Below are 25,874 nucleotides of genomic sequence, written 5' to 3'. Positions count from 1 at the left end.
GGCCCATAGAAACAAATGAAACTAATAAGATATGTTTCAGTCATGGAATGGTACCTATTCATTTCATGGACTCCACAAATGAAATGAATGGGACCCATTTGTTTCAGGTATCACGTGTTTTAAACAAATGCATATCCCTAGTCAAGAGCTTTACAGAAAAGCCTTTAAAACCACCTTACAAGGCTATACAATTTAAAGGACACAAAAACATTAACTGACAAAATATATTGACATCCTTTTCTCATTTAGATTTTTTATTTGCCTTCTCAGGGGCTAAGTGTTTAAATTTTGGTAAAATATTCCTATTTACCTGCTTCTACCAATATGAATCCAACAATCAGGACCAGTGTTCCCACTGATCTGAATCGGGGTTCTCTGGCCACCTGGCACTGCTCTAGCCATTTTACATTTTGAGACATACAGGGCCATCAGACCCTGTGAGATTATGGGGGCCTACATGGCCCAAACCACAAGATGGCACTTGAGTGGGGCCAGATGGTTAGAAGGCTGACAGAGGCCCATGTGTCTATTTTACCAATTTAAAATATGTTATGATTTAATGTAATAAGTTGTTATACCTGTAAACCGGAGTGAAGGCTTGAACCAATCTTCGGTATATAAAAGCCCACAAATAAATAAATTAATTAATGGGAATACTAATCAGAGAACTTCTACGTGATGCAGGTATCACACATGGATATGTACGGAAAGCATTGTAGGAACAATTCAGACCTCCACTTTCTGAGCTTACCTTAAAGGAGTTGTTCTCTCAGAACCAAACAAAATAAAAGGACAGCAAAGCATTATTGATAGTTTTCTATACATGTTAACAGATGTGAGAAGTGCAGGCACTGCAGCAACACTGCCTAGGTTGTAAAACATAACCTTGACACAACCGCCAGTCTATCTACTGTTAGCCCTGCTAGAAACAAACAGCTTGGACACTGACTGGAGAACTCTTATCACTAATGTCATTTTTAGACTATGTAGTTTTCTAAGCAAAAATGAACTCTTCACTTCTTATAAGAAGTGAGAAACGTCCAATGAAGAGTTGTGCTTGGCTTTCTTCTACATGCACTGGCTATGTATTATGCACATTAACTTCCTTAATAGGGAGTTAAATCAAGGAGCCTGTACCCAGCTGCCTTCCAATCCTGCACAGGGATGAAGACAGATACTGATGTCTTAGCAGAGAGAAGCTATCCATCTCTTTCAACCACTGACTGCCAATATGATGAGAACACAAAGTTAATTAAGAAGGTCTGAAGTTATTCTTAGTTTTGGGGTAGAAAGCCTGTAATTTCTCTGAATTAAGTTTGTGCAAACTTTTGGTCAATAATCTGTTATGCTACTTTAGAAGCTATGAAAATGCATCTAAATGTCTAAAGCATCGAAACGAATACTAAATTAAAAAATTAGGTTTAAATAATAGAACTAAAAACAACTTATTGTACATCTTGGCAAAATGAAGAAACCTGGTAAATAAGGACAACTAAAATATTTGGGATTTGTGGGTTTATTCTCTATAGCACAAATAAAATAACGAGAGCAGAAGGGTGGTCTTGGAAGAAAGCAGAGTTGCTTACCTGTAACATGTGTTCTCCCAGGACAGCAGGTTGTAGTCCTCACATATGGGTGACGTCATTAGGTGGAGCCCTATTACGGAACACTTTTGCCATGATCCCTGTGTCCAGAGGGGTCTCCTTTCAGTCTTGTCTGTAGCAAAAAAGTGCGAGCGAAAAATAAAATAACAAAACGTAAGCGGACCCAACTCAGCAGGGTGGCGGGTAGATTTCGTGAGGACTATATCCTGCTGTCCTGGAAGAACACATGTTACAGGTAAGCAACTCTGCTTTCTCCCAGGATAAGCAGGATGGTAGTCCTCACATATGGGTGATTAGCAAGCTACAGGCTGACTCATATTCCAACAGGCCAATAGCAGACAACTGTTGCAACAGGCACAATAATTGGGGTCCTATTGGCAATGATGAGGCAGCCTGAAATCACAACAGGTGGTTGGGGAAAGAGTTGGGCATTATACTGGGAAAACATTTTTCAAGACAGATTGTCCAAAGGCAGAGTCTTGACAGCCTTCCTTATCTAAGCAGTAGTGGGCTGCGAATGTGTGAAGAGAGCTCCATCTCGCAGCCTAGCAGATGTCAGCAATTGGTATTGAGCGATAGTGCTACCGACGTTGCCATGGTCGTTACAAAATGTGCCTTCACTCACCCCTGGAGAGGAAGGCCTGCTTCCTCATAGTAGAATTCGATACAGTCTGCTAGTCAGTTGGAGAGAGTTTGTTTGCCCACTGCAACTCCCAGCTTGTTTTTGTCAAAAGAAACAGAGTTGGGTGGATTTCCTATGGACTGCAATGCAGTCTAGATAGAATGCAAGTTCACATGTACAGTCTTAGGTGTGCAAAAATCTCTCACCCTGGTGAAAGTGAGACTTTGGGAAAAGAGTGGGCAGACTATAGACTGAGTAGGGGAGAGACTGTGTCTACCTTAGTAAGAAATTTAGGGTGAGTACAGAGCTCCACTCGGTCATGGAGGAACCTAGTGTAGGGTGAGTATGCAACAAGGCCTTGTAATTCACTGACCCTTTGAGCAAATGTAATGCCTACGAGGAAAATAATTTTCCATGTTAGAATTTTTAATGTCATAGGAATGCAAAGGCTCAAACGGGGAATGCATGAGCCTTGTGAGCACTACATTTAGGTCCCATTCCATAACCGGTGATCGTAGAGGAGGCTTAAGTTGTAAAAAGCCCATCATAAGCAGACTCATAAGGGGTTGAGCCGTTATCAGGGCATCCCCTACTCCCTTGGTGGTACGCTGAAATGGAACGGAGGTGTACCTGTGCAGAGGATGTCTGGAGACCAGAATCAGAAAGGTACCCTATATAGCCTAATAGAGATGGAGTGGGGCAGGAAAAAGGGCCAATACCTTTTTGTGTACACCATTTGGTAAATCCTGTCCATTTCAAATGGTAAGATTTACGTGTGGAAGGTTTTCATGAAGCTACAAGTACCTGGAAAACAATAGTGAAAAGATTTGAAGGTTCGGATGGTATAAAATTGCCGTGATTATGTGTTAAAAGATTGAGCTGTGGTCAGGCGAATTGGTTCCTGGATTGATAGGTCAAGGAGTATGGGGAAGCATACTTGTCGAGGTCAGTATGGGGGTATGAGAATCATTAAACACCAGTTCTGCTGTAGCTTCACGAGAGTTTTTTGGCTAGGAGCGGTATTGGAGGAGACTTACATAGGAGGCCTTTGTTCCATGGGCGAGCAAAGGCATCCATGGCGTTTCATTGTCTTTGTAGGGAGCAGAATCTGTCCACTTTGTGGTTCAATTCGGATGCAAAGAGGTCGATGGTTGGTTGACCTCAGCGCTAGAAGATTTTGCTCTCTACACATGGATTCAGAGACCACTCGTGGGGATGGAGACATCGATTGAGATGGTCTGCTAGTACGTTTGGTATGCCTGTTAGATAAGTGGCCCAGAGATGCATGGAGTGTGCAAGGGCCCAGGCCCATATCTGCGCAGCTTGCTGGCAGAGCCGATAAGAGCCTGTGCATCCCTGCTTGTTCGAGTACCACATTGTCATTATGTTGTCTGTCTGAATCCACTCAGTTTTGTGTGAGAGGCAGTGTTTGAAGGCATAAAGGCATAATGTATGGCTCGAAGCTCCAGGAAGTTGATGTGAGTCTGTTCATCGAGCGGAGTCTACACATCTTGGGTTTGGAGGTTGTTAATATGAGCTCCCCAACCCAAGTTAGATGCGACCGTGGCCAAGGTCACCTGAGGAATTGGTTACTGGATCGGTAACATGGATAAGGGACGAAAGCGGTTAAACGGTTTAGAGCTACTGAACTTTAAAGTGTACTGAGTTTTTCCCATGGCTAGTCTGGCCAGAGGAGTGATGTGGACTGTGGAAGCCATGTCGCCCAGCAATGGGAAAAATTGATGGGCTGAGGCTATGTTGCATGCATGCAGAGATGTGGACAGTTTGATAGGATGTCTGCGTGGTTGTTGGGCAGGAAGGCCTTTTGGACTGTAGTGCCCAGATCTGCTCCAATGGAGGCAAGGAGATGAGTCGGATCCATATGGGATTTATGGTAGTTGACCAGAAATCCCAGCAAATTTAGTAAATTTATAGTGAGTCTTAGACAATTTAGAGCTCCTTGTTTGGATTGACTCCTTATTAGGCAGTCGTCCAGGTAAGGAAACACGTGAATGCCGTTTTTTCTTAGATGAGCAGCTAGGCATTTGGTGTAATACACTAGGTGTCGAAGCTAGTTTGAATGGCAGAACTTGATATTGAAAATGCTGTTGGCTCACTATGAAGCGTATTGAAGGTCCTAGGAATACAGTCAACCTCCTTGTTGTAGTAAGGGAAGCATGGTGCTGAGAGACACCATTCTGAACTTTTCTTTCTGAAGAAATTTGTTGAGATTTCTGAGGTCCAGGATGGGCGGAGGTTGCCTGTTTTCCTTGAAAGTAGGAAACAGCAGTGTCCAGAGTCCTGGTTCTCAGTAGGATGGACTGTTCTGTTCTCTGGCAAGGTTTCAAAATCCAGAAGCCTGCCCGACTGGCAGAGTTGGTGTGATCTGGATATCAGTTGTTGACGTGTATGTGCTTTTTGAAGTGGACTGGTTGGTCTCATGCGGGAGCTGGATAATAGTCGTGTGAGCAGTAAAAGGTCCTTCTAGCATCCCTCTTTGCTGGTTTTCTAGCAGAGGAGAGAGGATTTGCCAGAAACGTAGAGAGTTGTCGCAGGGTCTCACAATTGAGCCACTGTCTGCTGGACCTTGTGCATGAAGAGATGATCTGCAGTGCATGGCAGATCAGCTAGTTTATCTTGGTCTTCGGGCCGTAAGTCAGAGGCCATAAACCAGGTTCACCATCTAGCACTGAGTCCTGTTGCTGGCAATGGGAAGATGTTTCAAAGCAATCACATGTTGTTCGAACTTCATTTTGATGGCAGTGAGGTTCCCTTAGTGTTGTGTCAAATGTAGCTGGTAAACAGCAATATGTGACACCAACATGGATCCCCGGAAGATTTTATGACCTAGACCCTCCCGAAAACTTCTGGTCCTCTTTAGTGACCAGGTCGAAAGGGATGTCATTTGGAGGGATCGTTTCCACGCTTCTGGAGGAGAAGGCTTTGAGAGGAGATTGGTTTAGGTCTCGTTGGGATCGGTGCTGAAGCAGGATTACAGACCCCATTGCCCTTCGAGGATCCCGGGATAAGTATAGGGGCCCATGGAGGCTCAGAAGGACGCGTTGGTGTCGATGACCTAGGCTGTCAGTAGGGTACCAATGAGGGCAGTGAGGCAGTGCCGCAATGGTGCGAATATCGATGGCTCCAGTATTGGTGCCGGTATGGGGGCCGGCATAGATTGAAGTTGTAGATTCCGGAAGGCATCGAGGACAGCCTGGTGGACAAGGACGTCCAGCTCCTCCCTGGAGTTGGTATAGGTAACACAGCTACAGGGGGAGGCAGGCTAGGCATTACTGGCACTTCCACATGGATCTGTGGTAGCTCAGTACCCAGCACCGTGTCAGTGGGGAATGCCTTGGTGCAGAGGAGCATGGAGACTCTTGTACCCGGGTCCGCTTCACAACTGGCTCGATTGACATCGATGCCGATGCGGAATTGGTGCCAGCACTGAACGTGGAACCCTGTTGGTGCCGGCGACAATGTTTCCCTCAGTGCTCGGCCCGGTCATTCTCCAGCACCGAGGAAGATGCCACCACTGTCCTGGATGGCATCGGTGACGGATGGTCACCGTGCCTCTACTGCTCCTGGCGTTGCTTTTCACCTAAGGATTACATGGGGAGCTCTGGTTGAGGTCCTGTAGTATGGAGCGTTTTAGTTAGTCGAGGGTACAGAGGCAACGATGGAGGTATCGATGGCGGCTTCGACAGTATCGTCAGCATTGATGGCGACTTAATCAATGATGGCTCCAACAGGATTGATGGCAGCCTTCATGGCATCAATGGGAACCGTGGACACCCCGATCCCTCTAGCCCCGATGGACCTGGTGGAAGATCACTGCAAAGAAACCCACGGGTATCGTGGGGCGGACCAAGTGTGATAGACATAGGGAGAGAAAAAAAGAGGGCCACAAAACGGTTGGTAACCCAGGGGAATCAACAGTGAGGTGACAGGAACCGACCTGAGAACACAGAATAGTACTCACCGAGCATCGATAAAAATGTACGCGAAGGGAGACCAGTGTAGGGAAATTTGTGAAGTAAAACTTCAAGTTTTTCCATGAGGAAAAGTTGTGAGAAAAAAACCTCACAGAACTCCTAAACGCGAGGCAACTGCAGCGTGGAAAAAAAAAGAAACTGAAGGGAGACCCCTGTGGACACAGGGATCATGGCATGCTCAGTGTGCCAGTCAATGTTTCTAGAAACTTTGACAAAAGTGTTCCGTAATAGGGCTCCGCCTAATGTCGTCACCCACATGTAAGGACTACCATCCTGCTTGTCCTGGGAGGAAAGAGGTTACCCCCCCATACACATAAAAAAAGCATCCTTTTTTGCATGCATGGACATGGCATAAAAAGGTATCAATTTCCTACTCTAAAGACAATAAAAAGGGAGCAAAATATAAAGCATGCGCAGCTGCAGCTAACGGGACGATGCAATACAGTGCGCTCAGCTGAGCGCACTGTATAACCCGCAGTTGGACGCAGGTTATATAGGTGCTAATTAATCCCCTTATGCTAATTAATCCCCTTATGCAATAAGGGGATTAGCGCAGAAAAAACTGCTTTTCTGTACTGCCTCCTACTTAATATCGTTGCGATATTAAGTAGGAGGAAAAAAGTAAACAAATTTAACAAAAAAAAAAATGTTTTAAAAACGCCGGCAGTCAGGTGCAGGAAACGGACGTTCAATTGAGAAGTGTGTTTCCTGAAACCCCTGGCTGTGCGGTGTTTAGGAAAACAGACGCCAATAAACTTGGCGTCTGTCTTCCTAACTGGCAGAGGGCAGACACACTTGGGCTCTCCTTAACAAGGAGGCGCTAAGGGCACGCAAATGACTCTAGTTTCTCCTTGCTAACACGACCCCCTAATTTAAATATTGCATGGCGTCCCCAGGGGGCACATTAAGAAAGCGAGCACTGACTGTTCAGCGCCCGCTTTCTGCGCCAAAGTATTGCATCGGCCCCCTAAGAGTGCTGCTTTATCCTAAAATAAATCACATTGAATTCCCCAAGCCTGCCCATAAACACTTAGTTAAAAACATTTGAATACATTTGATCTGCTGTTAGAGCGTGAATCTTTTCAATTCTACAATTTCCTTCAGAAATCTGTATATCCCATGTTTCAGTCCTCAAAAGACTTGCAAGTCAGCCTTAAAATATTCAAACAGCCATACATTTTGTATAAAAAGGATGAGCAGCACCTGATTCATTTTATGGGAGATAGTGCTAAAACAAAAGAAAAACATTGCAGAGTACTTCAAAACAGAGAAGATGAGTGCCAAACTGGAACAATAATTTACATGTTTTACTGTCTAGAAATAGCAACTTCTTGCACAAACTTAGTCAGCTGCTAACAGCATCTCCTAGCCAACATGCATAATCTACACATTAAGTGACAAACCAGCTGTGCAGCACAACTACTCTTCCCCCGGCAAGCCACAAACATCAATTATTGATGACTAAACCATGTGTTATTGGAAAAAATCTTTTTATATCTACCTAATGAAAAATGAACCTCATATGGTTTCCTCCCCCCCCCCCCCCCATATGAAATGGTAAGCACAACCAGTCTGTGTCTTCGGTTTATCTCATATTTAAAACAAAGTACTAAGGCTTATAAAACAATTAATGTGGTCAAATTATAAGAAAATAGCAAATTATAAGTATTTTAACCAGACAACAAAATGAGCATCATATATTTATATTTTAATAGCACAAAAGGCATGACAGCATCTTATTTTATCCAAGGGATTTTACAGGATTCCTTTTCTTAAATACTTAAGCTAAACTCAGACTATATTCATTGCGATAGCTTGTTTCTTGAAAAGAGGGAAGGGACTTTGAGGGATCACACATATTATGCTGAGTAATGGAGGATCAAAATGGATACAATCTTTACACAGTGTTTTTTCCAGCCTCATCCTTCAGCCATTCTGAGGTAAATCTGAGGTCCTTGTCGTGCTGAAAGGCCTTTGAGAAACCTCCTCAAACTAAATCTTTTAATGCTCTTCTATATCTACAGTCACTAAGGTGACTTGACCTACAGACTTTGGACACTAGTACTCACATATTCAAAATAACTGAAAAGCCCTGCGCAAAACATTAAGCAGTTATATCCCCCAACCACCACAACTAAAACTCAATTTTGGCCAGTTATGCAAAAGATATTTCTCCAGTAAATGAGCTTAATAAAAACTCTGGTCAGACAGTCCCTCTTGATTCTCATTCTCTAGCCTAGGCAAGACCATGGTAAGAGATATCAATGTTAGGGAAGGAGTGTTGGGCCTATAAATGTATTTATTTATTTTTTTAAATATCTATCATCCTAGCCTCATGATCCTAATCTTAGATTAAAACATTCTTCCAACTGTGGTGATGCAGGTAGAAATATACTAAACTGTACAAACCTGCCCAAGAAAGACGAAGGAGTAACTCCAGGCTCTAAGCTCTTCCCTACCAGTTTTTGCCTTTTCCCTCCTCCCCTTACATGTATGACCATTGTCAGGACTAAACAGTTCCTAGATTCTGCTGAATCTCACAAAAAGAACTACACTTGTGAAAACCACAAATTAAAATAAATAGTTTGCAGTTAATTGTTTTTTTAAGCTATATTTTCTTAGAAAAAATGTCAGCACTTGTGTTAAGTGTAGACAGAAAATAAATCCCCACATGAAACTCGTAGCCAGCAAGGTAGAGATGAAAACAAAACTAAGACTGCAACAAATGTGGTCTTGAGAAACTCCCAAATTAGAATCTATTTTGAGGTCAAGTTTCTAAGATGTTCTACAGGAAATAAATTCTCCAGCTCTTCCTTCCCTCTGGTACTTTCAAGCAGAATTATTTATTTTCACCATATAATTATCCTGTATTATAATATATTTAGGGCTCCTGATTCTAGTGGTTTATAAAATGCAAATTTAAGGGGATATTTTTCATGACATTCTGAGGTTTTGTGGGGGGATACAAAAAATAGTGTCTATCATTGTTTTCATGGAAAAAATTAAAAAATGTTGGTGCTGTAAGTGGATTCAATTTAATAAGGCATAAATCAATTTTGTCTATGTTATGTGTACGTGACGACTTGTATGTGTGTGTGCGTGTGTGCGAGCGTGTGCGGCAGGAGTAAGTGGCAGGGAGCGCGTGTGCGTGCGCGCAGATGGAAGGGGTGGTAGTGTGTGTGTCTGCGTGTGTGTGTCTGCAAGGCTTGGTCTCCCTGCTGGCCCCCTGCTCCCAGAATCCTCTTTTTTGGCAAGCAAGGATTGGGGCTCCCTGCCAACCTGCTGCTCCCAGGATCCACTTCATGAGCTGGCAATGCTTAGGCCCCCTGCCAGCCTGCTGCTCTCATAGTGCCTCTTGCTGCTCTCACAGGGCTTATGCTCCCTTTAGCCTGTTCCAATGACGTCATCCAGCTGCTGGTCATTGCAGCCGGATGACATTATCCGAGCACTATCAGGTAGACCTATTTTCAGGTTTTCTCAGTTAAAACCAAAAACACAAAAATGTCCCCATCTGGTGTGTATTATCAGAGTTTTTTGGTTTTAACTAAAAATCAGAAACCCTAAATATAGGTCTGACAATCCCTCTCCCCAATTATTCACACCCTCAAACAAGAATGTAAAATTAAAATGTCAAATACCAAGCACTGAACTACACTGCAAACAAGTTTTAAAGATAGGCAAGTCAACAATATAAGGCTAAAGCACTAAATGAAAACTTAGCCAAATATAAATCATCAGGAACTTTTGGCCTGAACTATTTAGCACTTTCAGCCTGACATTCTCAAGTTTCTTATTTCAGAATCATGACAAGCAGGAGAAGGAAGATGCATCTTGTATTCAGCTAAAATATATTTTAGTCAAAATCTTTCTAATACCAAGAATAGGAGACATTTGTGTCCTTATGAGTCCACAGTTGAATGACCCTGTCTTACCTTCATTAAATGCTATTTATGATGATTTATTCCATTACATTTCTCTAACTGTCATGATAAATTAAAAAAAAATCAATACATTAGGTTAATTTATGATGATGTCATTCCAGGCTGGATTATTTTCATATCATCATGACTAAAGTTTTTAAGCCTGTAGAGGGACTCAAAAAGCATGCTGACTTAAATCTACCTGAAGTTAACACGATGTAAAGCAGTATTTAAACCCATTTAACATACTGGCACAGTGCTATTCACCCTCTACAGGATGAAACTTTAAAAAAAAAAAAAAAGATTTTCCTTGAATTTCTGGGTCAGTATTCAGTGTTGCATACCTAGCAAACCCTTGAGGTCCTGCAGTTACTGGGCCTTAAGAAGCAGCTTCTAGGAAAGCAAGCTCTCCAACAGTTTAAATAAAGCACTGCAATATCACTGTGGAAGTAACAGTGTTTGGAATGGGAACTTCGAGGGAAATTTTGTGCCACTGCACAATACAGAATTGGAGCAGAATTCCCCTGTCCTTAAGAATTTCACATTTGCATGCAGAATTTGGCTGGGCCCCAGTGTTGCAGTCAGTGGAAGGAATAGCAGGGACGACAATAGCCACACAGCTTCTGCCCACACAGTCCAGAAGGGAACTGCAGCTGCACCATCGGACCAAGTGAATGGGAGGAGAAGTGGTTGCAATATCAGCTTGCAAAGACTGGTTCCAAAAGGTCCACAGGAGTCAGAATACAAGCAGCAGCAGTGGCAATACTGGCAGATGCGGCTGGGACAGAAACAACAGTAGTAGAGGACTGAGATTCAAAACCCTTCAGCAGCTGTGGGGGGAGGAGGAGTGGTAGGAGGAATAGGAAAAAGGTTGTGGATAAGAGAGTAAAATGCTGGAAAGTGTGGGGGCTCTTGCGTGGAAGGGGGGGAGATAAAGCATGAGTGCAGCTGGGGTGGGGGGAGCTTGTGGAGAAGGGAAAAAAGCTTGGTGGGAGTAGCTGGTTGGGTGAGGCTGAGGAAGGGGGAGAGACTGGTGGATAACTCAGGGAGGAATTCTGTGTCATAAAATGTAAAATATCTAGAGTAATAATTCAAACTACAATGCAGGAAAAAATTATTATGATTATGATGTATTATTTTGTCAAACTGAATTTTAAGATACTATGTGCAGAATGTTTAATTTTTTTGGAGTAACTGTGCATGAGACAAATTGCATCTGGAAAGGGTACATAATACTATATTTTAGCATCTATAGTGCTGCTTATGAAACATAAGACAGAATGGGGATGCAAACCTACAGGAAAGGCTTAACCTTTTCCCATAACCCTAAACTAGGCTGGCTTTTCATCAAGTCCCAGTTCCCTGCAAGTACTATATAATCTCCACTACCAGAAATGTAGGCTTCTACATCTGGGGCAGAGACCCCTTGTTTAGTAAACAAAGAGTTCCATTTCTTCAGTTGCAACAAAGGTGTCAACAAAAACACAACTGAACCCTAAAATCCAGTCTGCCTTTTCCATGACTTCCCATATACAGGAATGAACTTGCTTATTTCAGAACAAAGCAAGCAGATAAATAATTGGGAATGAAATACCTTTTGGTGGAAAATAGGATTTGCTTTCTGCTTTGTGAGGCCAGTCTACCACAAGTGGTCCAAACCGACGAAAGCTGGCAGTAATCTCATCTAGGACAGAAGACATGACAAAAAGATGGGAATAAAGAAACTGGAAATGTTTAAAGACAGAACTTTAACATCTAAATTTCCTGAATCTACTGCTGGAAAAAATGTTTCCTTTAAAAAATGCAAACTTTTGATATAAGCAGCATTTCAAACACAATTGCTAAAATAAAAAAAAAAAAAAAACAACTTTCAGGTGGCTATTTTTACAAAAAAAAAAATAAATAATAATCTTATAGCACAGAATGAAATATAAAATAGTAGTTTTCCTACAAGTACTGATTATAGCTTCTATGTCCATGTTTCCCAACCCTCTCCTGGAGGCACACTTAACCAGTCAGGTTTTCAGGATATCCACAATGAATATGTATGAGATTTGCATACATTGAAGACTCAGGGTATGCAAATCTATCTCAAGCATATTCACTGTGGTAATCCTGAAAACCTGACTCGTTAGGTATGCCTCCAGGAGAGAGCTGGAAAACATGGTTCTATGGAGTCAATATACTCAACACCTGAAAATTAACAAACATGCTAAGCCTTGTATGCCTTGCACAAAAGCCAGTGATTTCCAAAAATTGTGCACTGCATAGCTAATATGCTGGTTCATGCAATGATAACGTACTGGCATATGCTAACCTCGGTCATTAGGGCTTTGTACAAAGGCACTCTGAGCAAACAAAATTTAAAGCACGCAATACTATAAATTAAACTACTGACAAGGGGACAATAGTAAATTGCTAGCACACTTATCTGGCATATTAGCAGTTTACAATGAGGGGAGGCCATGTCCTTGACCTTACCAAGTACATGTTAAAAAAACAAAACAAACAAAAAAATAAACAACTTCCATCTTTGATCCTCCCTCCCACCCACACAAACTGTCTTATTCTGCCCAATACTCCCTCCCACTCAACCACCTAATGCAAAGAAACTGGGTGAGAGGAAGTCCAGTGGAGGGCTTAGAGGTCCAAAGTTTTGACAATTTAACCATACAAAGCTTATGTACTAATTTTAGCACTATGCATAGAGCACAGATGATATTGCATGGCGTGCTTTTCATAGTTGTCATGCTATGCATAACATTAGTTTAATTTGATGGTAATAAATCACATAATTAATTTCTACACAGGGACGCAGGTACCCATACACGCTAGAATTTTAAATCATGCATGTACATGTGTGCATATGATTTAAAATATGCCTACTGCGTGCATATGTGTGCGCGCCCATTTTTAAGTGATTACTCAAGCAAACATATTTCATGTATCTTCCTTAGGACTTTGTTGGCTTTAACGCTCGCAGGTAAGATGAATTTAAGATATGCTCACGTGATGGCCATTCCCAGTTTTACCAACTACTCCACCAGTTTGCCCAGTCTATCTTGAGCTCATCTGTGGCACTCGCTCAAGGTACAGGCCCATTAGTGGCTCCACGACGGCATGAGTGAAGACGCAGCCCGAGTGCTGCCGATGCCTGCTTCTGTGCAGCAAGGAGCTGCCGCCTTTGCCATCTCGGTGCGGCCTGGAAGGTGCTCCTGCCATGCTACCACTCCCATGCAGTGCTTACTCCATTGACCGCCTTGCTTCCCGCCACTCTGGAACGCCACAGACGCTGCTGTCTTCATGGCCTGAACACTGCAGACATGCTACTTTCACCCAATGTTCTCCTCTGCCTGCAATCTGAAGGGCCCGTGGTGGGAAAAACCCCATGGCCCCTTCAGATGATGTCTTGCCTCGTCATCCAGCCAGCCCTATAAAAAGGTTCTTCAGTCTTCACTCCTGGCCTTCACAAGGACCTTCATGATTGTCCATGGTATACTTCGTCCTTCAAGGTCTCCCGTGGTCATGTTCCTGTTATGATTGTCTGTTTGTTCTGTGTTCCATGTTCCTGGTCTTTTGTTTTTTCCTGGTTCCTGTCTTCAGTGTCTGCAGTCCTGAGTCTTCAACTTGCCCTGGTTCCTGAATCTTTGTTGTGGTCCTGAGTCCTGGTCTTCCAAGTTTCTCGAGTCTCCGCCATGTTCTTATGTCCAAGTATTCCAAGCTCTCAGAGCCCTGCACCCAAGTCCTGCAAGTGCGTGGACCATGACCAGCCCCTGGTGGGCTGTGCAGGTTGCATCATTGCCCAAGTCTTCTATGTCTTCGGAGTTCTGTTCCATGTTTCCAGAGTCCTTGTCTTCATCTCCTGAGTGTCAGTCCAAGTCTTCATTCCAAGTTCCTACAGGCGTGCCAGCGTCATGGTTCGCAAACAATGCCTTCATTAAGTTCCAAGTCATGTCCAAGTTTTGAGTCATTTTCCATCCTCGACCTCTGTCTGTCCTGATGCACACACTATTCCTAGCGGCAGGTCTGAAAGGGCTTTCGAATGGCCAGAGGGCTACCCCAGAGACCAGCATTGTGTTGCTGGGTTTCAGTCCTGTGCGTGTAGGTTCAGCAGAGTCTCTGAGTGTTCCAAGTCTCCAAGTGCTTTCAAGCTTCTGTTCAACCTGTGCTCAGATGCGCTCAAGTACCCACGGCACATACCTTGGAGTCTCGCCCTGGGGTTGTCACATGGCCCAAGGGCTCACGTTCGCTCTGGTGACCAGGCCTGTGCCCGCTTGCAAAATTATCCTGACCCTCTAGTTCTTCAGCCTGCACTCTCCCCAGTTGACCTGGACCCCTCATCCTGTCATGTAAGACCTAAAAAGCAATTTCTGCAGATTTGCACCTCATCAGAAGCAGCATTAAATATATGTGGCTAATAAGCTGGCACGTGACGGCCACCAGATTTAAAATACAGTTTTATGCGCATAACTGTTGCCCATACCCCAGAACGCCAATATCCTAACTCCTTTATTTTTTTGCTCCAGCACACGGAAATATGCGCATAATTAGCAGCTTTTAAAATCCACATCACTCATGTGTGGTCCACATACTTGCTTATATGGGCCTTTCAGCACAAGCAAATGCTTTTAAAATTCAGCCCTAAATGTGTACTAATTTTTGTGCACTTTTTTTTTTTTTTTTTTACTGTGCTTTTAGCATATATTAGAAACATAATATAAACCTTAAAATCACAGTGTTTAATAAAATTGTTTCCATCTGATGCCCTTCTTTCATTAATTTTGCAAAATACTTATTTCCATGTAGACAGTTTTACTGAAAGATCAGGGCTGTAATTGAACATGCAAGATGTTATTCTAAAATATTGCACTTTCTACATGCGTCAAAGCTCATATTCAATATCAAAAGGAATCAGAGCAAATGCACAAAAAGTGAAAGTTTATTCCATTAAAAAATCATAAATTCAGTCATAGGCTTTCATTAATCTGTTGTGTTAACTCGCTAAAGAATTCTATTGTTCAGAACTGTGTTCATTTCATCTTTGCAAATGATTGTCAAATGAATCCATTATTAAAATAAAAAATACAGATCCTAACAACTGTATATGCTGCTCACTTTTATCTGGAAAAACCCCTCAACAACTCAAACTATGACTATTTGCATATAAATGCATATTCTTCACTGTGGTTTGGAAGATGGCAAGTTTGCTTATCTGTAAACAGGCTTCTCCGTAGACAACAGTATAAATCAGCCATAATAGGTAGGTGATGTCATCCACCTTTCACAACTCAGAAAGTCTGAGTATGTGTGGGAATTCCCACGCACGGTTACTGCCTCATTAGCCCCTTGGTCTCTTCCAGAATTTAAGCTGTAGTGATGTAATCACTCTCCAGGGAGGTGGGTGGTTACTAAATATATGACAAATTTAGCCTAATGTCCATGGAAAACCCTATCTACATGTAGGCAAACTTGCTTTCTCCCTTGACAAGCAAACTAAATCAATCATAACATGTAGGAAATCTCAAATTGAGGGTTGCCTTGTAAAGCAACTACCTAAGAGACAACCTATCCCCACCAGGTGGAAAATGGATGATTGGATTAACAGACTATGTAGAACTGCCGTGCCCATTAGTTATTACTAGGAAAGGAAAGAAGAATATTGTAATATCACTGTATCTCTCCATGCTACAATCGCGATTGTGCAATTTTGGTCGCTGCATTTCAAATAAGAAATAGTAGAACTAGAAAAGGTACAGTGAACTTGGAAGATTAACAGGGCAAATTGACAAACTATAGAGTAGCAGATCACCTGGATCAGTTGGTATTTGTTCCTCAGTGCTGAAAGAATTTAAAAATGAAATTGTAGACTATTAGTAATTTGTAAATTATCATTAATAACAGCTACAGTACCTGAAGATTAAAAGATAGCCAATGTAACGCCAGTTTTTAAAAACAGTTCCAAGGGTGATCCAGTAAACTAGAGACCAGTGAGCCTGATTTCAGTGCTGAGAAAAATAGTTGGAACTATTATAAAGAACAAAATAACTGAACATATAGATAGTCATAGTTTAATGGGACAAAGCCTACATTGATTTAGCCAAGATAAGTCTTTCCTAACCAATTTGCTACATTTTTTTTTGAAGGCATGGGTAAACATGTGGATAAAGATAAACCAGTTGATGTAGTATATTTGGATTTTGAGAAAATGTTTGACAAATTACCTCATGAGAGACTGTTGAAGAAATTAAAAAGTCATGGGATAGGAGACAATGTTCTATCATGGATACAGAAATGGTTAAAAGATAGAAAACAGAGTAGGTGAAAATAGTAAATTTTCTCAATGGAAAAAGGTGAATAATGGTTTGTGCCCCAGGGATTTGTAGTGGGACCTCTGCTTTTTAACATATTTATAAATGACCTACAGATAGGAACAACAAGCAAGGCTCAAATTTGCTGATGGTACAAAATTATTCAGTTATTACATCACAAGATGACTGTGAGAAATTGCAAGAGAACCTTGCAAGTATAGAAGACTGGGCATCCAAAAGGCAGAAGGCATTTAATGTGGACAACTGCAAAGTGATGCATGTAGGGAAGAGCAACCCAAATTATAGCTACACAATGCAAGGTTCCACATTGGGAGTCACCATCCAGGAAAAGGATCTAGGAATCACTTTGGATAATATATTGAAGACCTCTGCTCAGTGTGTGGTGGTGGCCAACAAAGCAAAGAGAATGCTAGGAATTTTAGGAAAGGAATGGAGAGTACAACAGAAAATATCATAATGCCTCTATCACTTCATGGTGAGACCACACCTTGAGTACTGTATGCAGTTCTTGGCTACCACATTTCAAAAATGATATAGCAGAATTAGAAAAGGTACAGAGAAGGGCCATGAAAATGATAAATGGAATGGAATGATTCTTCTATGAGGAAAGGTTAAAGAGGTTAGGGCTCTTTAGCTTAGAGAAGAGATAGCTGAGGGGAGATATGAAAGATGTTTATAAAATGAGTGGAGTGGAACGGAACAGGTAAAATGAATCAGTTCTTTACCCTTTCAAAAAGTATAAAGACTAGGGGACAAGCAATGAAGGTACTAGGAGACACATACAGACTTTCAGATACTTGAAAGTTTTTAATGATCCAAAGACGACAAACCTTTTCAGTTGGAAAAAAATCAACAGAACCAGGGGGTCACGATTTGAAGCTCCAGGGAAGAAGACTCAGAACCACTGTCAGGAAGTATTTCTTCACGGAGAGGGTGGTGGATGCCTAGAATGCCCTTCCGGAGGAAGTGGTGAAGACCAGAACCGTGAAGGACTTCAAAGGGGAGTGGGATAAACACTGTGGATCCATAAAGTCTAGAGGACGTGAATGAAGAGTAGGTGGCTCGCGGGAATGACGGCTACTACCTGGAGATATTACCCTTATTCAATAAACATACACACGGTTAATGTGACTCCAACATTGCTCTAAGCTTCAACGGCAAGAGGAAATGTGGAAAAAAGGATTTGCATTCACAAAAAAGCGGGGAGTAGCTTGCTTGTTATGGCAGTTACTACCCCAAACCAAATAAGCCTGATACTTCACTTTCAATGCATATCCATACTTCAATGGCAGGGGAGAAAGACTGATACTTCACTCTCAAAGATGTGAGGATAATCATATATATTTTGAGTGACTGATTATTCATTCCATTTATGATATTGAGCATTATTGTTTCTGTGAAACATATGAAAATTGTGTGTTATTGTACATGTCAATTTCATGTTTTTATTATGTATGTTGATGATGTAAATCGCCTAGGCCTCCTTGTGGTAGGCGATTAATAAATTTTAATAAATGAAAAATGAAAAAATGCATATTCAGCATAGCTCTCTGCTTCAACGGCAGGGGAGAAAGTGTGATACTTCACGCATATCCAGCATAGCTCTCTGCTTCAACGGCAGGGGGAATGAAGAAAAGTGGATCTATATACAGACAACAACCAACAAGGACTGAATTACATAGTCTGGGTAAACACATAAGCATGGGTGTAGCTTGCTTATTGCGGTGGTTACTACCCCTAACTAATTAAGGGGGTCATTTATCAAAATGCGATAAGGCGTTTTCGCATGCGAAAAGCCCCATTAACACATGTGATAGCACCATATCGTATGGTGCGATGCAAATTCAGAAAATAGGAGGAGTTGGGGCAGAAAGTGGGCTGGTGAATTGAAGGAGAGAGAGAGAGAGACTGGCCATAATGTCATCCCCATAGGTAGGTATTTGTATCCCTATGGTAGGCCCACCTAGTAACTCGAGGTGGGGTTTAGGTATGAGTGTAGGGGGTTAGGGGCCACTTTGACATTTTACGTGACACGTACGAACAGAACAGTGGTCTCTTGTGAAGATTTGATATCCTTCGGAGTGAGGAAACTCACTCCAAGATGAGATTTGTGCAATGTTCTCTCCACCTAGCATGATGTTACCCAGGTAGAGAGTCCATCAAGCTAGGTTGAGAGAACATTGCCAAATCTCACTCCGAAGGTCATCAAATCTTCACAAGAGACCACTGTTCTGTTCGTACGTGTCACGTGGAATGTCAAAGTGGCCCCTAACCCCCTACACTCATACCTAAACCCCACCTCGAGTTACTAGGTGGGCCTACCATAGGGATACAAATACCTACCTATGGGGATGACATTATGGCCAGTCTCTCTCTCTCTCTCTCATGGTCCACCCAGTGGTCATATGAAGGAAATACAACAGGTCTGACACCTATTGCAAATTCTGATAATGTTATCACAATATGCACTAACTTAGCTCTTCGCATAGGTAATTAGCACAAATTGCGATAAACTGAATTTTTGCATAAACCATGCCCCTTTTGCAATCGCATGCGGGCCTAAGCTAGATATTTCACTTAGATGTAGTTCCAACACTGCTCTCTACATTAATGGTGAGGGTGGAAGGGAAATAGAACCAAAAGGTTACTAAGAGCCAAGAGTAACAGATAAGTTTGAGAAAAAAAAAGTGTGAAACTTGCTGGGCAGACTGGATGGGCCGTTTGGTCTTCTTCTGCAGTCATTTCTATGTTTACTGAACACAATTTAACTCTGGAATTCATTGCTAGAGGATGTAGTAAAAGCTTTTAATGTAGCTGGGTTTAAAAGGGTATGGAAAAGATCCTGGAAGAAAAGACCAAACTGTTAAGGTTAACTTGGGGAAATCTACTGCTTATTCCTTGGATAAGCAGCATGGAATCTATCAACCTTTTGGAATCCTTCCAAGTATTTGTGACCTGGATTGGCCACTGTTGGAAACAAGATATTAGGCTTGATGCACCTCTGGTCTAGTACAGCAAATCTTGTGTTCTTTTGTACAGAGAAGGGTGACCAAAATGATTGTTATGGAATAGCTTCCCTATGAGGAAAGGCTAAAAACAAAAGGACTCTTCAGCTTGGAAAAGAGAAGGCTGAGGGATGATATGACAAAGGTCTATAAAATTATGAGTAGAGAATGGATAAATGCAAAAATCATTTACTTAAGAAAAAATACAAAGACTAGGGGACACTCCATGAAGTTACTAAATAGCACATATAAAACAAATCGGAGAAATTATTTTTTTTACTCAATGCAAAATCGTGCTCTGGAATTCATTGCCAGAGAATATGGTAAAGGCAGTTAATGTAGCTAGATTTTAAAAAGGTTTGGAGGATAAGTCCATAAAAAGTTATTAACCATGTAGACTTGAGGAAAGCCACCACTTACCCCTCAGCATTAACAGCATGGAATCTCCTCTATTTGGGATCCTGCCATGTGCTTGAGACCTGGATTGCCCGATGTTGGAAATTGGATATTGGGTCAGATCTGACCCAGTATGGCAATTCTTATGTAGACATTCTGTCCAGACAGTAGTGAGACAAAGTGCGTACAAACGATCAAGGTGAGCCACTGAAGTCACCATGGCTCCCACTTGATTAACATTGACAGTCTATAATTTGTAAGCCAACCAGAGCATAACAGTGTGCTATATAATGCACTGACCAATTAGACAGTTCTTTAGGCTTATACCCTTCCCAAACTATTGGGATCAAAGGATACAAACAGTTGAGAAACTTGATGATAAACTTGAGTCCTCTGCAAATAATATTCCAGGGCTCTCTTACAGTCCAAGGAGTGAAGGCCAAATCTCCATTATATGCATGTGGTCTTGCAAAAATCGCTGGCAATACAGTCATTTGATCAATGTGGAAAGCAAATATCACTTTCAGAAGGAACACAAAGTTTACAGAACAAAAGTTGTGAAAAAACTGCAGGTATTGCAAATATGAGATAATTACCTAAAATTCTCTCACTGTTCATGCTAAAGTGAGAACTACAAGGAATATCACCTGTCATGTAAAAAACTTCAAGCCAACCAACTTGAGAGGCTCAAAGAGAGGTTTCATGAGTTTAGCCAAGCCACACTGAGGGCCCAAAGCAGGAGATGTACTCAGCAGAGGATTGATAAGCCACAATCCCTTTATGAACTTTGACACCAACAGGTTGGGGTTCCATCCAGTCGATATGAAGCCACAATGGTGCAGAGGTGTACTTTCATTGAAGATATGCTGAGGCCTGAGAATGAGAGGAAGAAGAGATACTACAGCAAGTCTCTCATACCACAAGAAAAGGGGTCCATAATGAGATCCTCTTACATTTGAAACTATAGTATTTCCCAGTTGAAGCCTTCCTTGCCTAAATGAACACATCCTCCACACCTCCTAGGGAAGGAACAAGGAGGAGACTACTATGCGTTTAACATCAACACATGAGGCCCAACAATAGCAGGCTTGGGTTGCAAAACTTCCCAGCTTCCTGGGAGATAAGAGTTAGAAAACTCCCCAAGGGAATCAGAGGCCAAACTGCCAGATGGTGGGGTAAGGGAAGCATATTTGATGAGGCCATGCCAGGGCTATAAGCATCACCTTGCTTTGCCTAAAGAATCTTCTGGACTACGCTGGCAGTAAAAGGAATTAGAAGGTATATGTAGAGTTAGACCGATACTCCAGTCTAGAATGAAAGCAATAGGAACTGATCTGCAGCTGCTCGGTTTTATGGAGAGCTTCTTGACCTTCCAGTTGTTCTCTGATGTGAACAGAACAATTGCCGGCATTCCAACAACGGAACAAGTAATTTGCAACCTCCTGATCCAAGGACCATTCGTGAGACTGTAGAACACTTCTGAGATGGTCCGCCAGCACATTCTGTAGGCCCGGCAAATAGATCACCTGGAGATGTGCATGGTGATGACAAACACAGAATCAACTGAAGGGCCCCTTCACAGAGGGTGCACGAGCCCTTGCCACCTTGATTATATGCAACATGACCGCCTGTTCTTTCTCCTTGATCAATATTCTACTGCCAACCAGCAGATGGAAAAAAGCCCTGAGCACATAATGGATGGCCCACTTTCCATGGGTTCAAGTAGTACTAGTGTGCACCCCCCAACCTCTAAGGAGGTTTCAGCAGACATTCACGTAATGTGTCAGGACACACAGAGGCAGACCCACTCTAGGACTACCAGGCAGGGACAGGAAGTCAGGAAGAAATTTTCCACCCACTCATTGCACGTGCAATTCCAGTTCAGTAGTCATAGAAACGACGGCAGAAGAAGACCAAACTGCCCATCCAGTCTGCCCAGCAAGCTTTCACACTTTTTTTTTCCTCTCACATACTTATCTGTTTCTCTTGGCTCTTAGTAACCTTTTTTTTATTCTATTTCCCTTCCACCCCCGCCATTAATGTAGAGAGCAGTGTTGAAACTGCATCTAAGTGAAATGGCTTAATTTAGTTAGGGGTATTCACCACCACAATAAGCAAGCTACACCCATGCTTATCTGTTTATTCAGACTATGTAATTCAGTCTTTGTTGATTGTTGCCTGAATATAGATCCACCTTTCTTCATTCCCCCCTGCCACTGAAGCAGAGAGCCATGCTGGCTAAGCATTGAAAGTGAAGTATCAGTCTTGCTCCCCTGCCGTTGAAGCAGAGGGCTATGCTGGATATGCGTGAAGTGTCAAACTTCCTCCCCTGCCGTTGAAGCAGAGAGCTATAATGGCTTTGCATTGAAAGTGAAATATCAGACTTGCTCCCCTGCCGTTGAAGCAGAGGGTTATGCTGGAGATGCGTGAATTGCCAAAATTTCCTCCCCTGCCATTGAAGCAGAGAGCTATGCTGGATATGTGTGAAATGTCAAAATTTCCTCCCCTGACGTTGAAGCAGAGAGTTATGCTGGATTTGCGTTGAAAGTGAAGTATCAGGTATTTTTGGTTTGGGGTAGTAACCTCCGTAACAAGCAAGCTACTCCCCTGCTTTTATGTGGTTGCAAATCCTTTTTTCCACATTTCCTCTTGCCATTGAAGCATAGAGTAATGTTGGAGTCGCATTATTGAATAAGGATATTCATATCTCCAGGTAGGAGCCATCATTCCCTCAAGCCACTCCCATGCCTCTTCTCTTCATTCACATCCTCTAGACTTTATGGATCCACAGTATTTATCCCACGCCCCTTTGAAATCCTTCACAGTTTTGGTCTTCACCACTTCCTCCGGAAGGGCGTTCCAGGTATCCACCACCCTTCTCTGTAAAGAAATACTTCCTGACATTGGTTCTGAGTCTTCCTCCCTGGAGTTTTAAATCGTGACCCCTGGTTCTGCTGATTTTTTTGCAACGGAAAAAGTTTGTCGTTGTCTTTGGATCATTAAAACCTTTCAAGTATCTGAAAGTCTGTATCATATCACCCCTATTCCTCCTTTCCTCCAGGGTGTACATATCTAGATTCTTCAATCTCTCCTCAAAAGTCATTCGATGAAGACCCTCCACCTTTTTGGTCGCCCTTCTCTGGACCGCCTCCATCCTGTCTCTGTCCCTTCGGAGATACGGTCTCCAGAACTGAACACAGTCCTCTAGGTGAGGCCTCACCAAGGACCTGTACAAGGGGATAATCACTTCCCTTTTCTTACTCGATATTCCTCTCTCTATGCAGCCCAGCATTCTTCTGGCTTTAGCTATCGCCTTGTCACATTGTTTCGCTGACTTCAGATCATTTGACACTATCACCCCAAGGTCTCTCTCCTGCCCAGTACACATCAGCCCTTCTCCCCCCATCGAATACAGTTCTTCTGGATATCTGTCACTCAGTGCAGGTTACCTCTATGCAGATATGTTACACCTAAAGTTACCACAGATTACATAATATTTTTTCATGTCCATCCTCTAACCACTATGGAGCCTCTTCTTATCCTATATGTTTTTCAATTCCATAACCAATAGATCAGGGCTCAGAGAAGGATCTTGTCACAGCAGCAATGGGGGCAAGGGCTCAACAGCCAAAAAGGAAGACTGAAATGAGGACACTCAGGTGCCATTAGATAGGAAGCATCTGTGCTGATGATGGGTATTAGCATTAGTTTAATTCGAACAGCCCCAAGTACTCAGACCATAAATAGCAAGTGGCTAAAGAAAAGTTAAGCAAAATATAAAACAAGAATAAAGAACTCAGGACAGTGATATGGATGGCCTGGGGATGTGGAGAAAATAATAAATAATAGGGACATCATGGCACGGCTGTCTATGCCCCAAATATCATGCACTAAAAGGTTGGTGGATGTATGGAATGTCCTTCTGGAAGAAGTGGTGAAGACCAGAATGGTTATGGAACTGAAAAACATATAGGATAAGAAGAGGATCCATAGTGGTTAGAGGATGGACATGAAAAATTATTATGTAATCTGTGGTAACTTTAGGTGTAATATATCTGCATAGAGGTAACCTGCACTGAGTGACAGATACAACCCTGAACATCTTGCTGGGCAGACTGGATGGACCATTTAGGTCTTTATTTGCCATCATTTACTATGTTGCTATCAATCATTGAAAAGATACACGCATCTGAGGAGTTATTGATATCCTGAGAGCCAAGGAGTAGCTAATCCCATTGGTATTGGGGCACTGATGAAGACCATGTGTGTGCAGGCAAGTCAGGGGAACCACAAAAAATGGCTGCAGCCATGTGACCTAGCAAGACAGGGAATTACCTTGCCAATATCTGGTTCTGCTGTTGAAGGGACCTTGCAAGGCTCCTCAGAACTCTGGCACTTTCAGTAGGTAAAAAAGCCTTATCTTGTAGCAAGTGGATCCAGACTCCTATGAACTGGATCCACTGGGATGGGATGAAGTTTGATTTCAAGAAATTGACAAGGGAGCCCAGGGACTTGAGAAGCTGTATGGTTTTGTGGAGAGACACTAAAATGCCTGTTGGGGAACAGCCCAATATCGGCCAATTGGACCGATGCAGGAGTACGCAGACCCCCTGCTTCTGGAACTGAGAAGCCACACCTGCTAGGCTCATTTTAAACATGCCCAGTGATGCTGAGGGGCCAAACAGAAGCACTTTGTACTGGTAATAAATGACCTTTACCACAAACCTTAGGCATCTCCCATGGGCAGAGTCAATGGGAATGTGCACACAATTGTCCTTCAGGTTCACAGAGCACACCCAGTCCTTCAACAGAATGAAGGGCAGAACTATCAGGAGCTAATTCATTTTGAACTTCTCCTAGAAAGTCTCTAGTGAGGCTCTGCAAATCCACAATGGGCATCATCCCTGACTTCTTGGGATTAAAAAGTACTGGGAATAGAACCCTATGCCAAACTCTTGAGGAGAGACAAGCTTTATGGCCTTTTGTTGAAGAAAAGAGGCTACTTCTAGATGTAACTAAGCAGATTGTGAGGGGGTCAGAACTGAACACTGATCTCCACTGATTTGGAGAAGGGTGTGAGAAGCCTACCTGCTTTTGGCAAGAACACTCTCAGGTTCAATGGGGCTTGTATCACCTTCATCCCCCATCAAGAGAAGAATTATGAGCATCCAGCCTGCTTTCTCTCAGTCGCTGGCTCAGCTGTCATCTCTTGGGCTTGGCCCTGCCCCTGCCTCGGCTGTCATCACCAGTGTAAGGGTGTCAAAAGCAGGTGGATAGCACCAGGGTGGGTACTCTATTGCTCACACGAAGGATCACAACAAAGTAGTTCCTTTGTGTGCTCCTTCATATGCGATGAGTGCCGATGAGGCCCCTCTGATTCTTGTGCGCCTTCTTCAGTTCATGACAATCTGGATCAAATTCCTGTAATATTAGGGAGAGGGAGGTATGGTGATTATGGGGGTTTTCATATTCAAGATCTAATTCGTGGCCATCTTGTTATCAATCTGCTCATATTACCAATACATTACTAGCTGAGGCTTATCTAGTCAATGCTCAGGCTGTGTAAAGAAAATTGTGTCTATATATGATTTTTATTGCAGAGAAACAGCCACTTTTTTTTTTAGTAATACTGAATCCTGGCTGTTTGATTCTAATCAGGTGTATTTGAAACAAATTTGTCCATCTGTTTATCAAGCTGTTTCTCAGCCTCACAAAAAAAGGCCCTGGTAGAGGTCTTTTAGTAATATTTTTAAAAACTTGGAAAATGTCTGTTGAAAATTTGAGTGATACGTCACTTTAGGAAATGTTAGTATTTTCTGATATTTTGAGTATCTGTTTAATCTATTGTCTACCTGGCTTGCTTCAAAATAATCTCAGTTTTTTGAACAATTAATCTGTTTAAAAGCTAATCTTAGTAATATGATGATCATTGATTTTAATTTACACCTGGATGTAGTTCCATTATTGTCCATATGTGACTGGTTTTTAAATTTGATGATCTAT

The 25,874-nt window shown here is 42.3% G+C and overlaps 1 protein-coding gene across 15 annotated transcripts in view; it reads right to left on the bottom strand.

The window, feature by feature from the left end:
* Positions 1 to 25,874, bottom strand: part of CPEB3 (cytoplasmic polyadenylation element binding protein 3) — a 436,394-nt gene that overhangs the window by 107,806 nt on the left and 302,714 nt on the right. For all 15 annotated transcript variants that reach the window (XM_029609927.1, XM_029609929.1, XM_029609925.1 and 12 more), the window contains one exon: positions 11,736 to 11,825. In XM_029609927.1, coding sequence (XP_029465787.1) covers positions 11,736 to 11,825 — 90 coding nt within the window. The remainder of the gene's footprint in view (positions 1 to 11,735; positions 11,826 to 25,874) is intronic.

This window comes from Rhinatrema bivittatum, chromosome 7 (genome assembly GCF_901001135.1).
Source record: "Rhinatrema bivittatum chromosome 7, aRhiBiv1.1, whole genome shotgun sequence".
Lineage (NCBI taxonomy): Eukaryota > Metazoa > Chordata > Amphibia > Gymnophiona > Rhinatrematidae > Rhinatrema > Rhinatrema bivittatum.
Note: the sequence above shows the minus strand (reverse complement) of the source record. Positions and strands in the feature narration are given on the sequence as shown.